The sequence below is a fragment of the Phytophthora infestans genome, genomic scaffold (assembly GCF_000142945.1).
Source record: "Phytophthora infestans T30-4 supercont1.18 genomic scaffold, whole genome shotgun sequence".
Classification (NCBI taxonomy): Eukaryota; Oomycota; class Peronosporomycetes; order Peronosporales; family Peronosporaceae; genus Phytophthora; species Phytophthora infestans.
This window is the reverse complement of record NW_003303741.1, coordinates 1,625,779-1,639,952: the sequence shown is the minus strand read 5'-3', so window position 1 is coordinate 1,639,952 and position 14,174 is coordinate 1,625,779. Positions and strand designations below refer to the sequence as shown.

Genomic DNA, 14,174 nt, shown 5'->3' with positions numbered 1-14,174 from the left:
AGAGGAGGCGCGCAGCCGCTGGGACTGCTCTGAGATATTTAGCACACCATAATATAAATTATACACAATACTTTGAGCTGGTATGCTTTGTTGCCCATTCTCACGACGCTGCAGACATCGTCGTTTCCGCTCAAAACGCGCAGCACGTCGCAGCTCTGGCGGCGATGATCAAATCGTCGCCAATCCTCTTCTCCGCGACTTCAGCGCTTTTGCAGTCACTTGCCGCGACATGAAGGGGCGTCCTTTCGCTCCACTGTGAAGGGTGTGGCGGTGTAAGCAAGGATTGCCACCGTCGTCGTATCAAGTTTACGTGTGTGGCTACGAGGGCACTTTGCCAACGCCAGTCTGTTTTAGCAGCCATTACGATGGCGGCAGCTCAAGCCGCTGATGTTGAAGGCAACAAGATGACCCGGATGGCAATGTGGCTACTGTACATTGTACCGGTATTAATACAATATCAAGGCGCCGGTCTCTTCTGCACGGGAAGCGGCATATCGAGATCTTCTTGGAGAAGGGCCAGCGGCGGAAGTCATCAATTCTCCATCCTTCATCGCAAATGGCGTACATGTACCCATAAAGAGAATGAAAAACAGGCAGTGACGGTTATTATTTAGCTTCTCGGTATACCCATCGGGAACGATCTTTCCGCTGAGTTAAGGTCCACCACCTCTCCACAAAGTCCGCGGGTGAACTTCTTTTAATGAGACAACTACAAGTGCGGCTATTTTACGAAAGGAAGCAGTACAATGGATCTTTCATGGGGCGAGTTATCTCTTACTTCAAAGATCGCCCCAAGCTTTGTTAAAAGGTTCTGGAAGGTATGTTCTCGCAGCTACATTAGAACCATTTTAATGAACAAGCTCGTGTCGTATGCCTGTATAATACATGCTGACTAATTCAGTACTGTACAATATGTTGAAGTATACACGTGCTTTTACTTGTAAAATGTAAAATTCTTTAAAAAAATATTGGTGATATTGATTTTATGCAGCCGTTCGTCGCACTTATCAATTCACCAGTGAAACCCCCAATCTGTTATTTAAAATTTGTTAGGTTTTCATCTTTAGTTGGACTGGTAAAGCATATCTTAAAAAAAACGCTAATATCTTGTCCAAGTTTAGAGATCAACTAGAAGTGAATGTACATGTACGTACATATCCGAATACTATTTGTCTGTAATACACGAAGTAAATGCATTCGTTCTCTTCAAGTGCTCAAGCGCCTGTAAAAAAGTATTCTAAGAAATGAAATCTATTAATGACTTTTCTTGAGCGCTATGCTTCAAAAGAACAAGAAATTTGTTTCTCATTGGCTTGGACCAACACAGCAAATTTGGTTGGAATTCACAATACTTTTGTCCATGAAAAATGTATATTTTTAAATCATTTCATGCTGGCATACAAAACTTTGTCCTTAAGATTATTCATGTATTTATCTGCTTAGCACATTTTATTTCTAAGCGACAAATGGTATTATAGCTGCAATAAAGCTTGTACTGTAGATCATTACCTTTTCAACTGCAATCATCGATAACCGAAGAGAGTGTAACGCGGATCTCTTCAAGCCCAAATTTACACCCCTATAACCTCTGCATACAGTGTACCGTATGGGCTGGCATTCAGGGCGTGCTCCAAAACCCTACAATGTATGTACGTACCATGTTTTTTTTTATGACGATATCGCTCACCAAGTTTGCTGCGCGACTGTCTCGGTAAAGTGGCTCCCCCTTCGTCTAGCTTATAGCCTACTATCCAAGAATATGGAAACCTCCGATACTTGAGCACTTGCTGATGGCTTATCGCGACATGATATCACGCTTACATTTGCTGCGATCCAACATACGCTCGCCCTTTTCATCAGCATTTGTGTATTTATTATGCTATTGTCACACAAGACAATGACGACCTCCGTTACATGTACTCAGATGGAAGGTGGTCTACCAAACATCTGGGCGACAGTGTGAAGACAAGCTACAGTGTAACAGAGGGTCTCCATCGTGGAGGCCCGCTGTTTGCTTGTCTTGGATGGAGTCCATCCTCATTTGGGATAGTGCACGTGTAATATTGCTGGTATTCTGCCCCATGTGCATGAACTAATGAAGTAGCAAAGCCCAACGCGATCGTTACCAGTGCGTGATTGACGTGGTGAGCGTTGCAAATGTGCTCGACCAAAGAGAAGCGTGTACATGTAATTGGATTGGTCGTCATTGGGCATGCAAACATCAATGTTGACCAGCGTGGCAAATTCGCGGCAGATGGAGATCAACTTCCGTGTTTGCTTGAGATCCTGGCCTCTGGCCCTCCTGCACCAACCGACACAAGCATTTACTTGCTCTCATCGTTTGGTAAGTCAGCATGTCACCTCGTCTGAGCTCCACTGCGGTGCGTGTTCAAGCAAGACGCTAGCCCATCCTTCTCCGAGTCGTGTTGGGAAGCAGCGTGCAGCGAAACTTGCCAGGTGCACATAACTTGCAAATTGTCTGGTGTTGAAGTTGGAAATTTAAATTAGATGGCTTCAGAAATTGCGGTGTGGCTCACAGCTCAAGATCTGCGCAAAATAATACCAGCTACTTGCGCCACATAGCAGATCAGCGCACAAATTTCGTACGAAGAGATCATGTTCTTCGAAGTTGAACGTGTACACTTAGCATTCCAGAGACCTACAACATGATGCAAGATTCGCTAGTCAATCGAGCGCTGTACTGTACATGTAATGTAGCGTTAGGAAAAGCCTGGCATCGGACCATCGCATGGTTGGCTGGAAGCTGGAGATGAACGAGACGGCGGAAGTTGGCGGCGACAAGTCTCCGTGCGCTCGTCTGAACTAGCAAAGAATCAGCAGCGATGGCTGCTCTCATCTTCTGCGGCACCAGACCAGAGCTTAGTTAGACCGGGCTACAGCGTCAATAATTCACATCCACGCTCGCGCTCCTGGGCGGTGCTGGACGAGCCACTAGCCCCGCAAATTTACTTTTTTTGATATCCAAAATGTTTTGTGCGTGCACCTTTCACTGCTCAAAGTGGTGAGACTCTCCGTAACTTACGGCGTAAGGTGCATCATCGGCTCCAAAACATCGGCCAGTTAGGTAATAATTCTTTATCGCGAGGAACAATCTTTCTTTGCTTACGAGCCACTCCATCGATTCCTGTTCCGCTCGTCCAACGTGGCACGAGGCACGAGTTGCTTGATTAACCTGGCCCTTTTTAACTCCTGGCGGAAATTTGCTTGGGCTAAGAAGTTGTCGTGTCGACACCTCGAGGAATAATCCCAATCCTTCTGGAGCTCCTGCAGCTTCAGGAGCCAATCCGTCACGTCGTCAAGCACAGGGCTGGCTGCGCTGCGTGCCACAGCTCAAGTCGGCTCAAAACGCAATTTGCGCTCTACGACACACTTGTCCACCTGCAGTCCACCCGACGCAAAAACAATGCCCCCCAAGCCTGCCACGAAGGACGCCAACGACGCCCAGAAGCAGCGTCAGACGAACCTCGAGATCGACCTGCTCAAGAGCGCCTGGATCCAGAAGGACCGCGAATCGCCTCCTAACACTGGCAAGAAGTAAGTGAGCGCGTTTGGAGCGGCGAGGACAGCGGTCCAGCCTTTAGTCCACCCGAACACGTCCGGAGACTATGGGCGCGATCACAGCCAGGAACGCCCTCGCTCCGAGATGAATGGCGGGCCTTTGCGGGAGACCAAGGACAAGCAGGCGCAGCTGCGTCTTGCTTGCAGACAGACAGGCAGGCAGCGGCAGCGGGCGCTGATCCTATCAGTTGCGCTGCGCCATGCCACCGTCGTCTCCTCCATTCATCAACAAAACCCGTAATCGGGCTGGACTGAGCGGGAAGGAGCCTCCCTACTATCTATTCCAGTAGACACGCGTGCAGAATGCTAGAGCGCGCCAGGTATATTTACGTGCTAGATCAAAAGACGTGATAACTTATACGCAGTTAAATCGATGTAGTTTGCTGTCGATACGCTCCATCTTTTGGTTTTCGGTGGTTTTGCGGCTGTAATTGGTTTGGAGTCAGCGAAGACATCTCAGCTAATCAGTTATACATGTATCAGTGAGCCATGTTATATCTTGTTATGCATTGCTCGTGTCGAATGCATGAAGAACTTGCTGTCCATGTCTGGTTGGAGCAAGCACGGGGTCGAGTGATGAGACCTGGTGGGAAGCTGGCCGAGCTCATTTGAGTGGCTGTCGATCGCTTTCTCGCCGACCATGACTCAAGAGTCTTGACCACCAAGAAAACGAGCCGGCGCCACACCTCGGCTCTTCTGTAGTCCACTCTGCCTGTCTGTCTGACTGTATGGATACTGTAGTATCCATTGGATACTGCAGCAATAGTGTACGTAGTACGTGTGCACAAACTGCTTACTGTACCACTTCGACAATACTAGCATTTGTAGCTCACGAAGCTCCATTTGCAGTTGGTTTTTGAAGCCATGTTCGGCACGATGCAATGCGATCCATCGATCATCGCGTCTTACGTAGCAGGCGGTAAAATCCAAGATCGCTATGTAGAGATGCCGCAGCATTTACTTTGTCAAGTGGATCCGAGGATATTTTCAACGCGATTAAAGAGCAGTCTAACGCATGTGGATGCCACGTGCCGAGAGTGGAGGTGAGCAACGTGGCAGTTATTAATAGCGTGATGCTACGTGGCGCCTGGGGCGGCAAGAATGTCGCCGATTGCCCCGCCCCTTTCACCCGCGCGCGCTGCCCGAAAGCATGGGCGCTGAAGATTCACGCTTACAGTGAAAGCTTCTGTTCCTCCGGAGTGGATTGGGCTGCACTGTACTGCACGTTTAGGTCAAACATCTGCGGGCGAGGAACGCGAAGGTGAAAGCCTACAGCAACGGCCAAATTGTCAAGCAAGACGTCAACACAACCGACGCCCTGTTCCGACTCGACAGTTCGCCACTTTGAACAACGCAGCCGCGCCAGTGTAGAGCTCCGCGATCGCAGTTGCATCTGCACAACGCGTGGTTGCCGGACGTCGCGACTCCACGGCGTTGAGCTGGATGCTATTCATCACTTTTCCAGCTTAGTTGTGTCGTCGTACGTGTGCTTTGAAGTCGCGTCTATCCAAAGTCGCTCCATATTGAAGTTGTTACTCCAGCATTCTCTTTTCGATGCGATCGATAGCATTCACTAACATGCGAACGCGCTACGGTAACTGCTTCTCTTGAAGCACGGGTCTATCAATAGGAAGGAATTGCGTGCAGTGAGGCTCGACCTGGTCAACTTCGAAGCAATTGCTTCCGGTTGCTAGACGTGAAGCGGGGAATATCCACCCTGAAAAAGTGCGATAAAAAGATGAGGAAAGGTGGTCCACGAGAAGTGAAAAGCTGGGTGGTGCAACTGCACAGCAGAAGATAAAAAGTGGCTGCGCGGCGAAAACATTCAAACTGTACAGTGTTTAATACGGAGACTGCTTCAAAAGAGCACTGCTTCTAGTCCGAACTCCATTTCTCGATACATGTATCAGATGCTGGAGGTCAAACTTCAACTTCTCGCTGGTCGTAAGCCTGATTCGGTGCGCCGGGACTGAATTACGGCGAGTCTTGTTTGCCCGATCGATCAATTGACCCATTCGCGCCGTCGCATTGCGTCGAGACGTCGGTGTGCTGTAGCTGTCTCGTCGCACAGTAGCCAGCGGCGGGTGTTTCGCTGCCCCACCGCCTCGTCTGGCAGCTTTAGGGCTCAATTCCAGCGATAACGATCTCTGCTGGCATGAAACCTTCCGACCCAATCGGCCAGAGTCGTCACCGCTTGTGTTGGCACGTCGAATACTGTACACTGTAATCCGTTTACACTCGGAGAGAGCTGCAATCGAACGACCTCGCGCCAAATGAACCGCCAGCAGACAGTGCGACCAAGTCTGCCACGTGAGACGAGAAAGCGGAGCCCCGGCAGCTCACATTCCTCGCTGGTGCCCGCAAATGTGATGCTGGGCTTACCGTGTGCCTGAACCAAAACGTTCGACAGCATGAAGAGCGTGTCGCCGTCTGGCGTGCTTCATGCGAGCCTGGTTGAGACAAATGATCACCACATTGTCAAGACGGCCGTACGTGGTGAACGTCGATGGAAGCGACAGTATCCGTACCGTACGTTGATCGAAATCCAGCGGACTGTACTTGTTGCTTTAGAATGGTACGTGCCTTTAAGAGACGCTAGGATGCGACGCATCATGCGTGGGTTGTAGCACTGCCGAGGTTGTGGACGCAAAGCGACACTAACTGTAGTGTTGTGTGAGTACGGTACTGATACGGTCTGTGTTTTCCAGCACGTACCTCGAGAACTGCCTCCACGCGTGTCTTGACGTTGCTTTCTAGACGCGACACGAGATGACGGACCTCTATCTTCTCTGCTCCTCTCTCGGCGAGGGTCAGGACCTCGCTGATCTTGCGCTCCACAGATTGTAGACGTTGAGCGTCCTAAAAACGCGTAGCGTACCGGTACGTTCAATACGATCCATGACGAACAGAGAAATACAAACATGACTGCGCTACCTCTTTGCGTGAGTATTCACGAAACTCTTGCTCCCGCTCGACAAGCGCCTTCAGACTCTCTAGCTCATGCAAAGCCTGTCGCATCTCCACGAGATCATCCAAAGCCTGCTGGAACAGCGTGGTTTGACGTTTTCCCCTGCTCTCAACGTCTCGTAATTGCCACGATAGCTGCTTCAGGGGCTCTAACAGCCATCACCGCAATACAAGTAGGGCCCCAAAATGAGTACAGCGAATAGTCCTATGGATATTTAATAGTCATACACACCTTGTGTGTCATCATCGAGCTTCTTGACGTACTCCACCATGCGTTGCTGGAAAGCTTCGAGCTTCTGTGCACACTGGGCAGTGGCAATCATCACGTTGGTCTCCGAGGATGAAAGAGCGTACTCGACCTTCTCCACGAACGTCTTGGCGTCTTCTTGCTGCTTCTCCACGAGTAGTTGCGTCTGCCCTAGTTGTGTCCGCATCGCCTGCATTACCTCTTGATGTCGTTCAACCTGTTCCGTCAGTGCTTGACAGTCTCGGGTTTGGTGACGGAGACGGAACTCGAGACGCTCCAACGCCAGCTTCACATCGGTGAGTCGCTGCTCTGACTCCACCTGCAGCGTCTGCAACTCCGTCGCACCTTGCTGCTCAATACCGGACGTCTTCTCAAGCACCAGCTCTGCCAGCGTACCCATAGCCGTCTTGTTCGCTGCAGCTTGTGCATTTGCAAACTCGAGATCGCTCGCGAGTTGACTCTCTAAGCAACAACTTATCAGATCCATGTACCTCATAGCTCAACTTCACCTCGATAGGTCTACATCAGAGATTTACCGATTGCTTGATGCCTCAACGAGTCTTTCTTGAGTTGGGTGACCGCTGCAGCGAGCTCCATAAACTCTGCGCGCGTTACCTGACGCGCGGTTGCATCGGCCGACAAGGTAGAAGTTGCAATCGAGCTACTGCCGCCGCTTTTCCGCTTGACCGACGACCCTTTCCGTGCGAGAACCATGGCACTTTTCTCCAGCTCTACCAGGAGTTAAAGGCGTTTCCTTTCGACTAATTTGGTCGCTAGACCAACTCGACTAGTTCCATTCTATTGAAGACGCTAGAGCGAGAGCTCTATGGGGTGCTCTCGTCCTGGAGCCATCGGTAAGTTGGCCCTGTACTACTTCAAGCTCAAATCTAACACTAACAGGCTCTCATGCAATATTCTCTTGCCGTGAAGCGGTGGCTTATTCACTGCTGGCTGGACTGTTATCGCTGTCAAGTCTTTTGCTGCCGTACTGGTCAGAGATCACCGTTGTCGGTAGCTCTGACAGTGACGGAGAAATCCCAGCCAATCTAGAGGTGGCTTTCGGAATATGGGGCACGTGTGTGATGATCCAGAACCGCACGGTCAGTGAAACGCTACGCAGCTTCCTCATGCAGTCGGCGAATCTACAGCCCGGAATGTACTCGGGGGCTGCCGAAGCCACGTTTACCTGCGCGTCGTTCTTCCAGGAAGGTGTGGTGGGTATTCACTGCGAGGCTGCACATGGATTCTCCGATGCAACATGCTCGCGGTCCGAGCGCTCGACAAATAGCAGTCTTTGTGCAGCGGAGGATCCGGTCGACATGCTCCTGCTGGCATGGGACGAAGACCAAGACCGAGGAACGGCTCACGCGTCTGCTGGTGAACGACAACAAGTGGCAGAGTGGCTAGGCAGGTTTCTACCAGACATGTGCGGCGCTCCAGGCCACGCGACAGTCGTCCTGTCAGGAATGGCCACGACGTGTTCAGGACTCACACTGGTGTTGATCCTTGTCGGCGTTGCTTTCGACAGCCTCCAGTCGCGTCTTGTGCACGGTGGAGCGATGGCTGCGTTGGTCGCTGGTAGTCTACAGGCGGCGCTGATAGGCGTGTGGATGTTCGAGACGCATGTGCTACACCACGAAGGGAACCACTTCGGTACTGCCTTCTATCTAGGTGTTGCCAGTACTGTGGTCCAAGCGATGACGTACTTTGTTGCAATGCGTCACTTGCGCATCGAGAAGGACACGTTGGTGGAGCTTGGTCTACTGGAAGACGACGACGAGTCGATCGATGATATCTTCAAGACGAAAAAGCTGGCGGACGACTGGGACGACGAGGATAGCGACATTAGACCAGCGTCGCCTAGAAAAGAGGACGCGGCAAGAAAAGTTGAGCGGGTTGTGTAGCTAAAAGAAACATTTTTTTACCCCCGAGTCATGGCTTGTCCTGTAGCATGTCGACAACAGTGTCGGCGATAGCGAGAGAGGCTGTAAGACCGGGCGATTCAATGCCACACAAGTGGACGAGGCCTGGTACACCGTGTGAGTGCTTATCCTGATGACCCACAAACACCCAATAACTGTTAGTTCAGTGCCGATTGCAATGTTATAGTCGCAGCAGCTACATGGAGACTCACCGCAATGTAAAAATCCTCGACGACTCCACCGTTGATGGCAATCTTTGGACGAATGCCACAATAGTCAGCCTCCAACATCTCCGCACGAGCTTGCGGCCAGTAAGTGCGGATTCTTTCGGCAAATTCCTCGGCTTTCGACTGATCAGGTTGGTACTCGATCTCGTCGATCCATTGGACGTCAGGACCGAAGCGGACGTTCCCAGCCAGATCAACTGTAGCATGCACACCGAGACCGCCGACCTCAGGAATCGGATAAACGAGATGGCTACACAAGTAGAACCCCCCAGCATAAAATCGGTTAGAAACAACAGACAAAACCTCAAGACGAGATTATATCGTACGTGAACGGCCGATTCTTCGGGCTGAGCTTGAAGTACGTGCCCTTGGCAAACCGATCTGGGACAGCAGGCAGTAGGTTTTGGCCTACAGGACGTTGTACACCTGGAGCTGCTATCTCACCCAGCAGATTCGGTGCAAACATGCCCGTGGTGTTGACAAAATAGTCGCACTCCACTTCCTGTTCTTTACCGTCTTGCACCGCTCGGACGATGAATGTCTTTGACTTGATATCGTATTTTCCACCCAGAACTGCAGTCCCACGTGCCACAAAGGCGCCATGGGTCTCTGCATCGCCCTGCAACGCCATCATGAGGCTGTGCGAGTCCACAATACCCGTCGAGGGCGAAAAAACAGCCTCATCGCAGTCTACGAGCGGCTCGATAGTGTGCGCCTCACTCTGTGTCAACAATTTCAGGTCGCTCACACCATTTCCCAGTCCGCGCTTGAGGATCGACCGTAGCTGCTCGGACTGATGCGAATGCGCCACAATCAGTTTACCACACTTGGAGAACGGCACGTTAAACTCTTCGCAGAAATCGTACAGCTGCTCTCGCCCTTTAACGCACAGCTTGGCCTTCCAACTGCCCTTGGGGTAGTAGATACCCGCTGGTGTTATTTGTTATCAGATTGAAGTTCAGCTTGAGTGCACCACATCACACGTTAAAGTGATGGTAAACTGCCGTACCGTGCACGACTTCGCTGTTGCGCGCGCTGGTCTCCTGTCCCACGAGCGCGTTCTTCTCGAGTAGTAACACCTCTAGTCCACGACAGGCAGCTGCTCGCGCTACAGCAAGCCCTACCACGCCCGCTCCGGCCACGACAAGCGTCCTGGAGGTCATCCTCCCCAATGATGCGGAATCAGACCTCGTCCATTGGCTCAAAATTGATCGCTCCCAAAAATTCGTGTCAACCACCTCACGTTTACGTTTTGAACACAATGTCATTTGACAGCCATACAAGTTGCAGCGTTGATGAGCGACTCGGAAGAGGACGTGCTAGACTACGACGAGGAGGCGCCCGAGGTGGAGCTGGGCTTCGTATGCGATGATCCTGTCACCGTTGACGCCAAACCTCTGCATTGCGAGCCAGACTGGACCAAGTGGGACGGCGGACAGATCGGCGGACGTCCGAGTTGGCTGGTTCCGTCCACTTCGGGCATCCCGTCCACCGAGCAGCTGCAATGCGTAAAATGTCACTCTCCATTGTCCTTCTTGCTGCAAATTTATTGTCCACTGGACGAGCTGGAGGACGCTTTTCACCGCAGCCTGTACGTCTTCGTGTGTCGCTCTCCAGGCTGCAGTCGCCAAGGAGACGGAAAAGCTTTTCGCTTGCAACTGCCCAGGAACAATGCGTTCTACGCTGCCGAAGGAGGAGCAATGCAACCGAAGTCCACAGAGACCAACGTGGACCTCTGTGCTCTGTGCGGACAGCGCGCGACGTTCACATGCAGCGCGTGCCACGTGGCCCAGTACTGTAGTAAAGCACATCAAAAGGACCATTGGACTGCAGGAGGACACAAGCAGACGTGTGCACAAAGGTGAGTGAACAGACAACTAGGACCTTTTTAGTGGACATTATAGCTAACGACAGCTGCTGAAATCCTATCAGTTTGGAGACGCACTTGCTGGTGGAGTCGGAGGAGACAAGGGGGCAGATGATCACCAAGGGATCCAAGTGGGTTTTCCCCGAACATGACCTAGAGATCGACCATGAACCAGACAGTAGAGAAGCAGCGAACGAGTACGAGGCCAAGCTGATGGCCGAGTTCGAGAAGAGTGCGTTGAGTAGTTTTCGTTTCTAGATGTTTAGATCCTGACTGACTGTGGCTGCGCTCTTAGACAAGGACAGGAAGGAGGAAGATGAAGACGATATGGACATGGATGTGACACAACGCGAACTGAACGACGCACTCGGCCACACAAAGGACCAAGACCCGCAGTACGTGCGCTTCCTAACACGCGTGGCTCTTGCCAAGGACCAAGTACTGCGCTACTCTCGCTGGGAGGAAGGAGCTGTACTGTGGGTACACTCGGAAGGAATGCACTCTGGCGATGTCCCACCATGCGAGCGCTGTGGTGGCGAGCGCAAGTTCGAGTTCCAAGTGCTGCCTCAGCTGCTAAACTACCTTGGAGTGGACCACCAGAGCTCACTAGGAGACATCTCTTCACGCAGCTGTGAATGGGGCACTCTTGCGGTCTACACGTGCGCCAAGAGCTGCCCACTCGAGACCCAGTGCGCCCAGGAGTTCCTACACTACCAACCGGCATACGCCGGCACCACTTAGACGCTTCCAGATCGGACCTCAGATTAAAGAGAGTACGATTTATTTTTAGTCAACGTCGGTCTCGCAGTCTGATGACGAGGTCACTTTACTATTGATAGGCTTCGACCTTCGTTAATGCACATGCCACTGCTATCAGAGCGAGATTTCCTTGGACAGTGACACAGTCTCAGACTCGGAGCTTAAGGCGTCCGCATCCAAGCAGAAGGAGGAGGAATGTCGTCGCTGCGTGTGCGCACGAAGAACAAGCTGCTGACTGTGCTGGGTGCAGCCAAGCCCAGCACGAACGTGGCGTATGACTTGGCCTATTCGGACTTCGAGTCGACTCTGCAGCGACTGACGACGTTGGACTCGGCTTTGAAGAGTTACGCCGGGACGCTCAGAACTTTCCACGCCACGGCGAGTTCCGTGGTCGGCGCCATCGACAGTCTGTCGTCCGGTGTCTCTGGCACTGCCAGTCTCCAGCAGAAACCTTCGGGAGCTTCGGAGATGCAACAGTTCGCAGGTGAAGCTCGTGTGGCTTGCGCTGATGTGGATATGGTGGTACTTCAAGAAGCCTACGGGCGACTGGAGCAAGAAGTTCTGATTCCAGTCAAAGGCTGGCTGAAACATGCTCAGAACCTTCAGAATGAAGTGACAGCTTTCCAGCAACAGAAAGCGCTCTACGATCACTATGCACGTAAAGTAGCGGGGCTGCGCGAATCGCACGAGAAGCGAGCCAGCACTGGTAAATCCGAAAAGACTAAGGACACGGAACGGATGTTCCGTAACGAGCAGAAGCTCGCAGCCACAACGCAGGAGTACACACGACTCTCCGACACGGTAATTCGCGACCTCCGTGCTTTCGTCATGTCTCGAGACGCTGCACTCGCTCCACTACTTCGTCGTGTGCTGCGTGGCCGCGTCGCTTACGCTGAGCGCATGCATGAAGCGACTGGTCGCATTCGTTCTTTGGTCGAGGATGGCGAAGACGAGGGCGAAGACGGCGGCGTGCTGGCTCAATTCATGACTGTGGCCCAGAATGGCGCTCGTGTCGGGTCTGAAGCCATTATGGCAGCAGCTACTTCCCCACTTCCGGCCCATTGCACAGTTCGCAAGTCTTCATTTGAGGCGTTCGTGGGCGAATCGCCGCCGTATGGGTCGCCTCTTAGTAGTCCACAAAACAAGGCTTCGTCTATGGATAATGGGTGGGATGCGTTCGTCGCGCCCCCGCCACCTCCACCCGAGAATGAGATGCAGATGCCGTCGCCTACCAACGGAGGCTTCGCGTTCCCAGAGCCCAACTACACTCCACCACACGGTATTCCGCAGTTTATGACTGTGAACGCCCCTTCGAGCCCAGCGAATCGATCTTGGAATAACGAGTTCTCCGCTCCAGTGTTCTCGACTCTGCCGTCTCCTACTTCGGTAGCAGCAACCCCCTGGGACGCTTTCCCCCCTGCGTCCGCTCCACCAGATGATACATTTGCAAGCGGGCAATGGGGAGTTACAGATCAGAATCGGTTCCAGCAACAACAGCAATTTCCAGTGGCTGAGTTCCGCGATATGCATTTGAATGCACTAGGAGGTGAGGTCAGCTCTTTTCACTAGGATAGCGTTGACCTCTAATATAATAACCAGATATCCTCAAAATATATGAGACTGCGCTAAACAAAATGATCCCATTATGAGTTGACGAGATAATCGAGTTTTTAAATAACCAGATATCCTCAAAAATATAAAATATTGTTGAGGAAAAATTACTTAAGGTCTGCAACCAGTTCCGTATCGAAAACCAGTTTTGTAGCGTCGGGAGCATGCCCAATCAGACCGGGCTATTAAAAAAAAGTAACGTTATTGGTAAAAACATTAAGTGCTTGTGAACCTGTCATTCACAATAGCAAATCGATTGTGATTTGACTCGAGACCGCTCCATTGCTACAAATGGCCCCATCGTACAGCCAAAAAGCCCTCGACTGTGCAGTTCAGCGTGTCCAAGGCGGTGAGCCAGCCTCCGCCGTTGCCGTGGACCTCAAGATTCCAGGAAGCACGCTGAGGAAGTGGGATCGTAACGCAAAGAAAGACGTTATTCTACAGCGACGAGGGTTAAAGCCTCTGCTGCCGACAGAGGCTGAGGATGCAATTCAAGAATGGGTCATTGGGCGCCAAATTGTACGCCAACCGGTAGGACGTGCCGAGATCATGAAGAAAGCGGTGGAAATATCTGAGCTGGTCGCTGGTAGGACTGTCGCTGGAGGGTGGTACACGCAAATCAGAGAGCGTCACCCCGAGCTCACGGATCGCTCCGCCCAAATGCTGTCCAAAGCTCGCAATACGGTTGATTATACCGACGTTCACCAGCTGTTTTACTCAATGGCAAAGGTCATTATCAAAATGGTGTTACAGCCGACCGCGTCTTTAACGTCGATGAAACCGCATTCTACAAAGCGTCGAAGGGGAAACGTGTGGTTTCCGTTCGACGCTCTAAAAACGTGTGGACATCTGCTCCAACTACAAGTTTTCACATGACAATGATCGCTTGTACAAAGTGCCTCGGGCTTCGTTGTGCCGCCTGTTTTCATTGTTCCTGGAAAGACCGTGCCGCTGGATATTCTTAATAGCTGTGACGCACCTGGTGCTGGTATTAC

The 14,174-nt window shown here is 51.7% G+C and overlaps 5 protein-coding genes across 5 annotated transcripts; 3 read left to right on the top strand and 2 right to left on the bottom strand.

The window, feature by feature from the left end:
- Positions 1-6,465: 6,465 nt before the first annotated feature.
- Positions 6,466-7,507, bottom strand: PITG_10511 (uncharacterized protein; the record flags this gene model as incomplete). Its single annotated transcript, XM_002902245.1, has 3 exons — positions 6,466-6,695; positions 6,779-7,255; positions 7,330-7,507. The coding sequence occupies 3 exons, from the start codon at positions 7,505-7,507 to the stop codon at positions 6,466-6,468; spliced, it is 885 nt and encodes a 294-aa protein (XP_002902291.1).
- Positions 7,508-7,807: 300 nt separating this feature from the next.
- PITG_10510 (uncharacterized protein) lies at positions 7,808-8,697 on the top strand (the record flags this gene model as incomplete). The annotated part of the gene is made up of 1 exon (XM_002902244.1): positions 7,808-8,697. One exon carries the CDS (start codon positions 7,876-7,878, stop codon positions 8,695-8,697), a length of 822 nt encoding a protein of 273 aa, XP_002902290.1.
- On the bottom strand, positions 8,691-10,105 carry PITG_10509 (L-2-hydroxyglutarate dehydrogenase, putative; the record flags this gene model as incomplete). Its single annotated transcript, XM_002902243.1, has 4 exons — positions 8,691-8,845; positions 8,928-9,192; positions 9,269-9,872; positions 9,952-10,105. 4 exons carry the CDS (start codon positions 10,103-10,105, stop codon positions 8,726-8,728), a joined length of 1,143 nt encoding a protein of 380 aa, XP_002902289.1.
- A 132-nt stretch (positions 10,106-10,237) lies between these two features.
- On the top strand, positions 10,238-11,550 carry PITG_10508 (programmed cell death protein 2, putative; the record flags this gene model as incomplete). Its single annotated transcript, XM_002902242.1, has 3 exons — positions 10,238-10,803; positions 10,875-11,045; positions 11,115-11,550. The coding sequence occupies 3 exons, from the start codon at positions 10,238-10,240 to the stop codon at positions 11,548-11,550; spliced, it is 1,173 nt and encodes a 390-aa protein (XP_002902288.1).
- A 146-nt stretch (positions 11,551-11,696) lies between these two features.
- On the top strand, positions 11,697-13,137 carry PITG_10507 (cleavage induced hypothetical protein; the record flags this gene model as incomplete). Its single annotated transcript, XM_002902241.1, has 1 exon — positions 11,697-13,137. The coding sequence occupies one exon, from the start codon at positions 11,764-11,766 to the stop codon at positions 13,135-13,137; it is 1,374 nt and encodes a 457-aa protein (XP_002902287.1).
- Between the last annotated feature and the right edge of the window lie 1,037 nt (positions 13,138-14,174).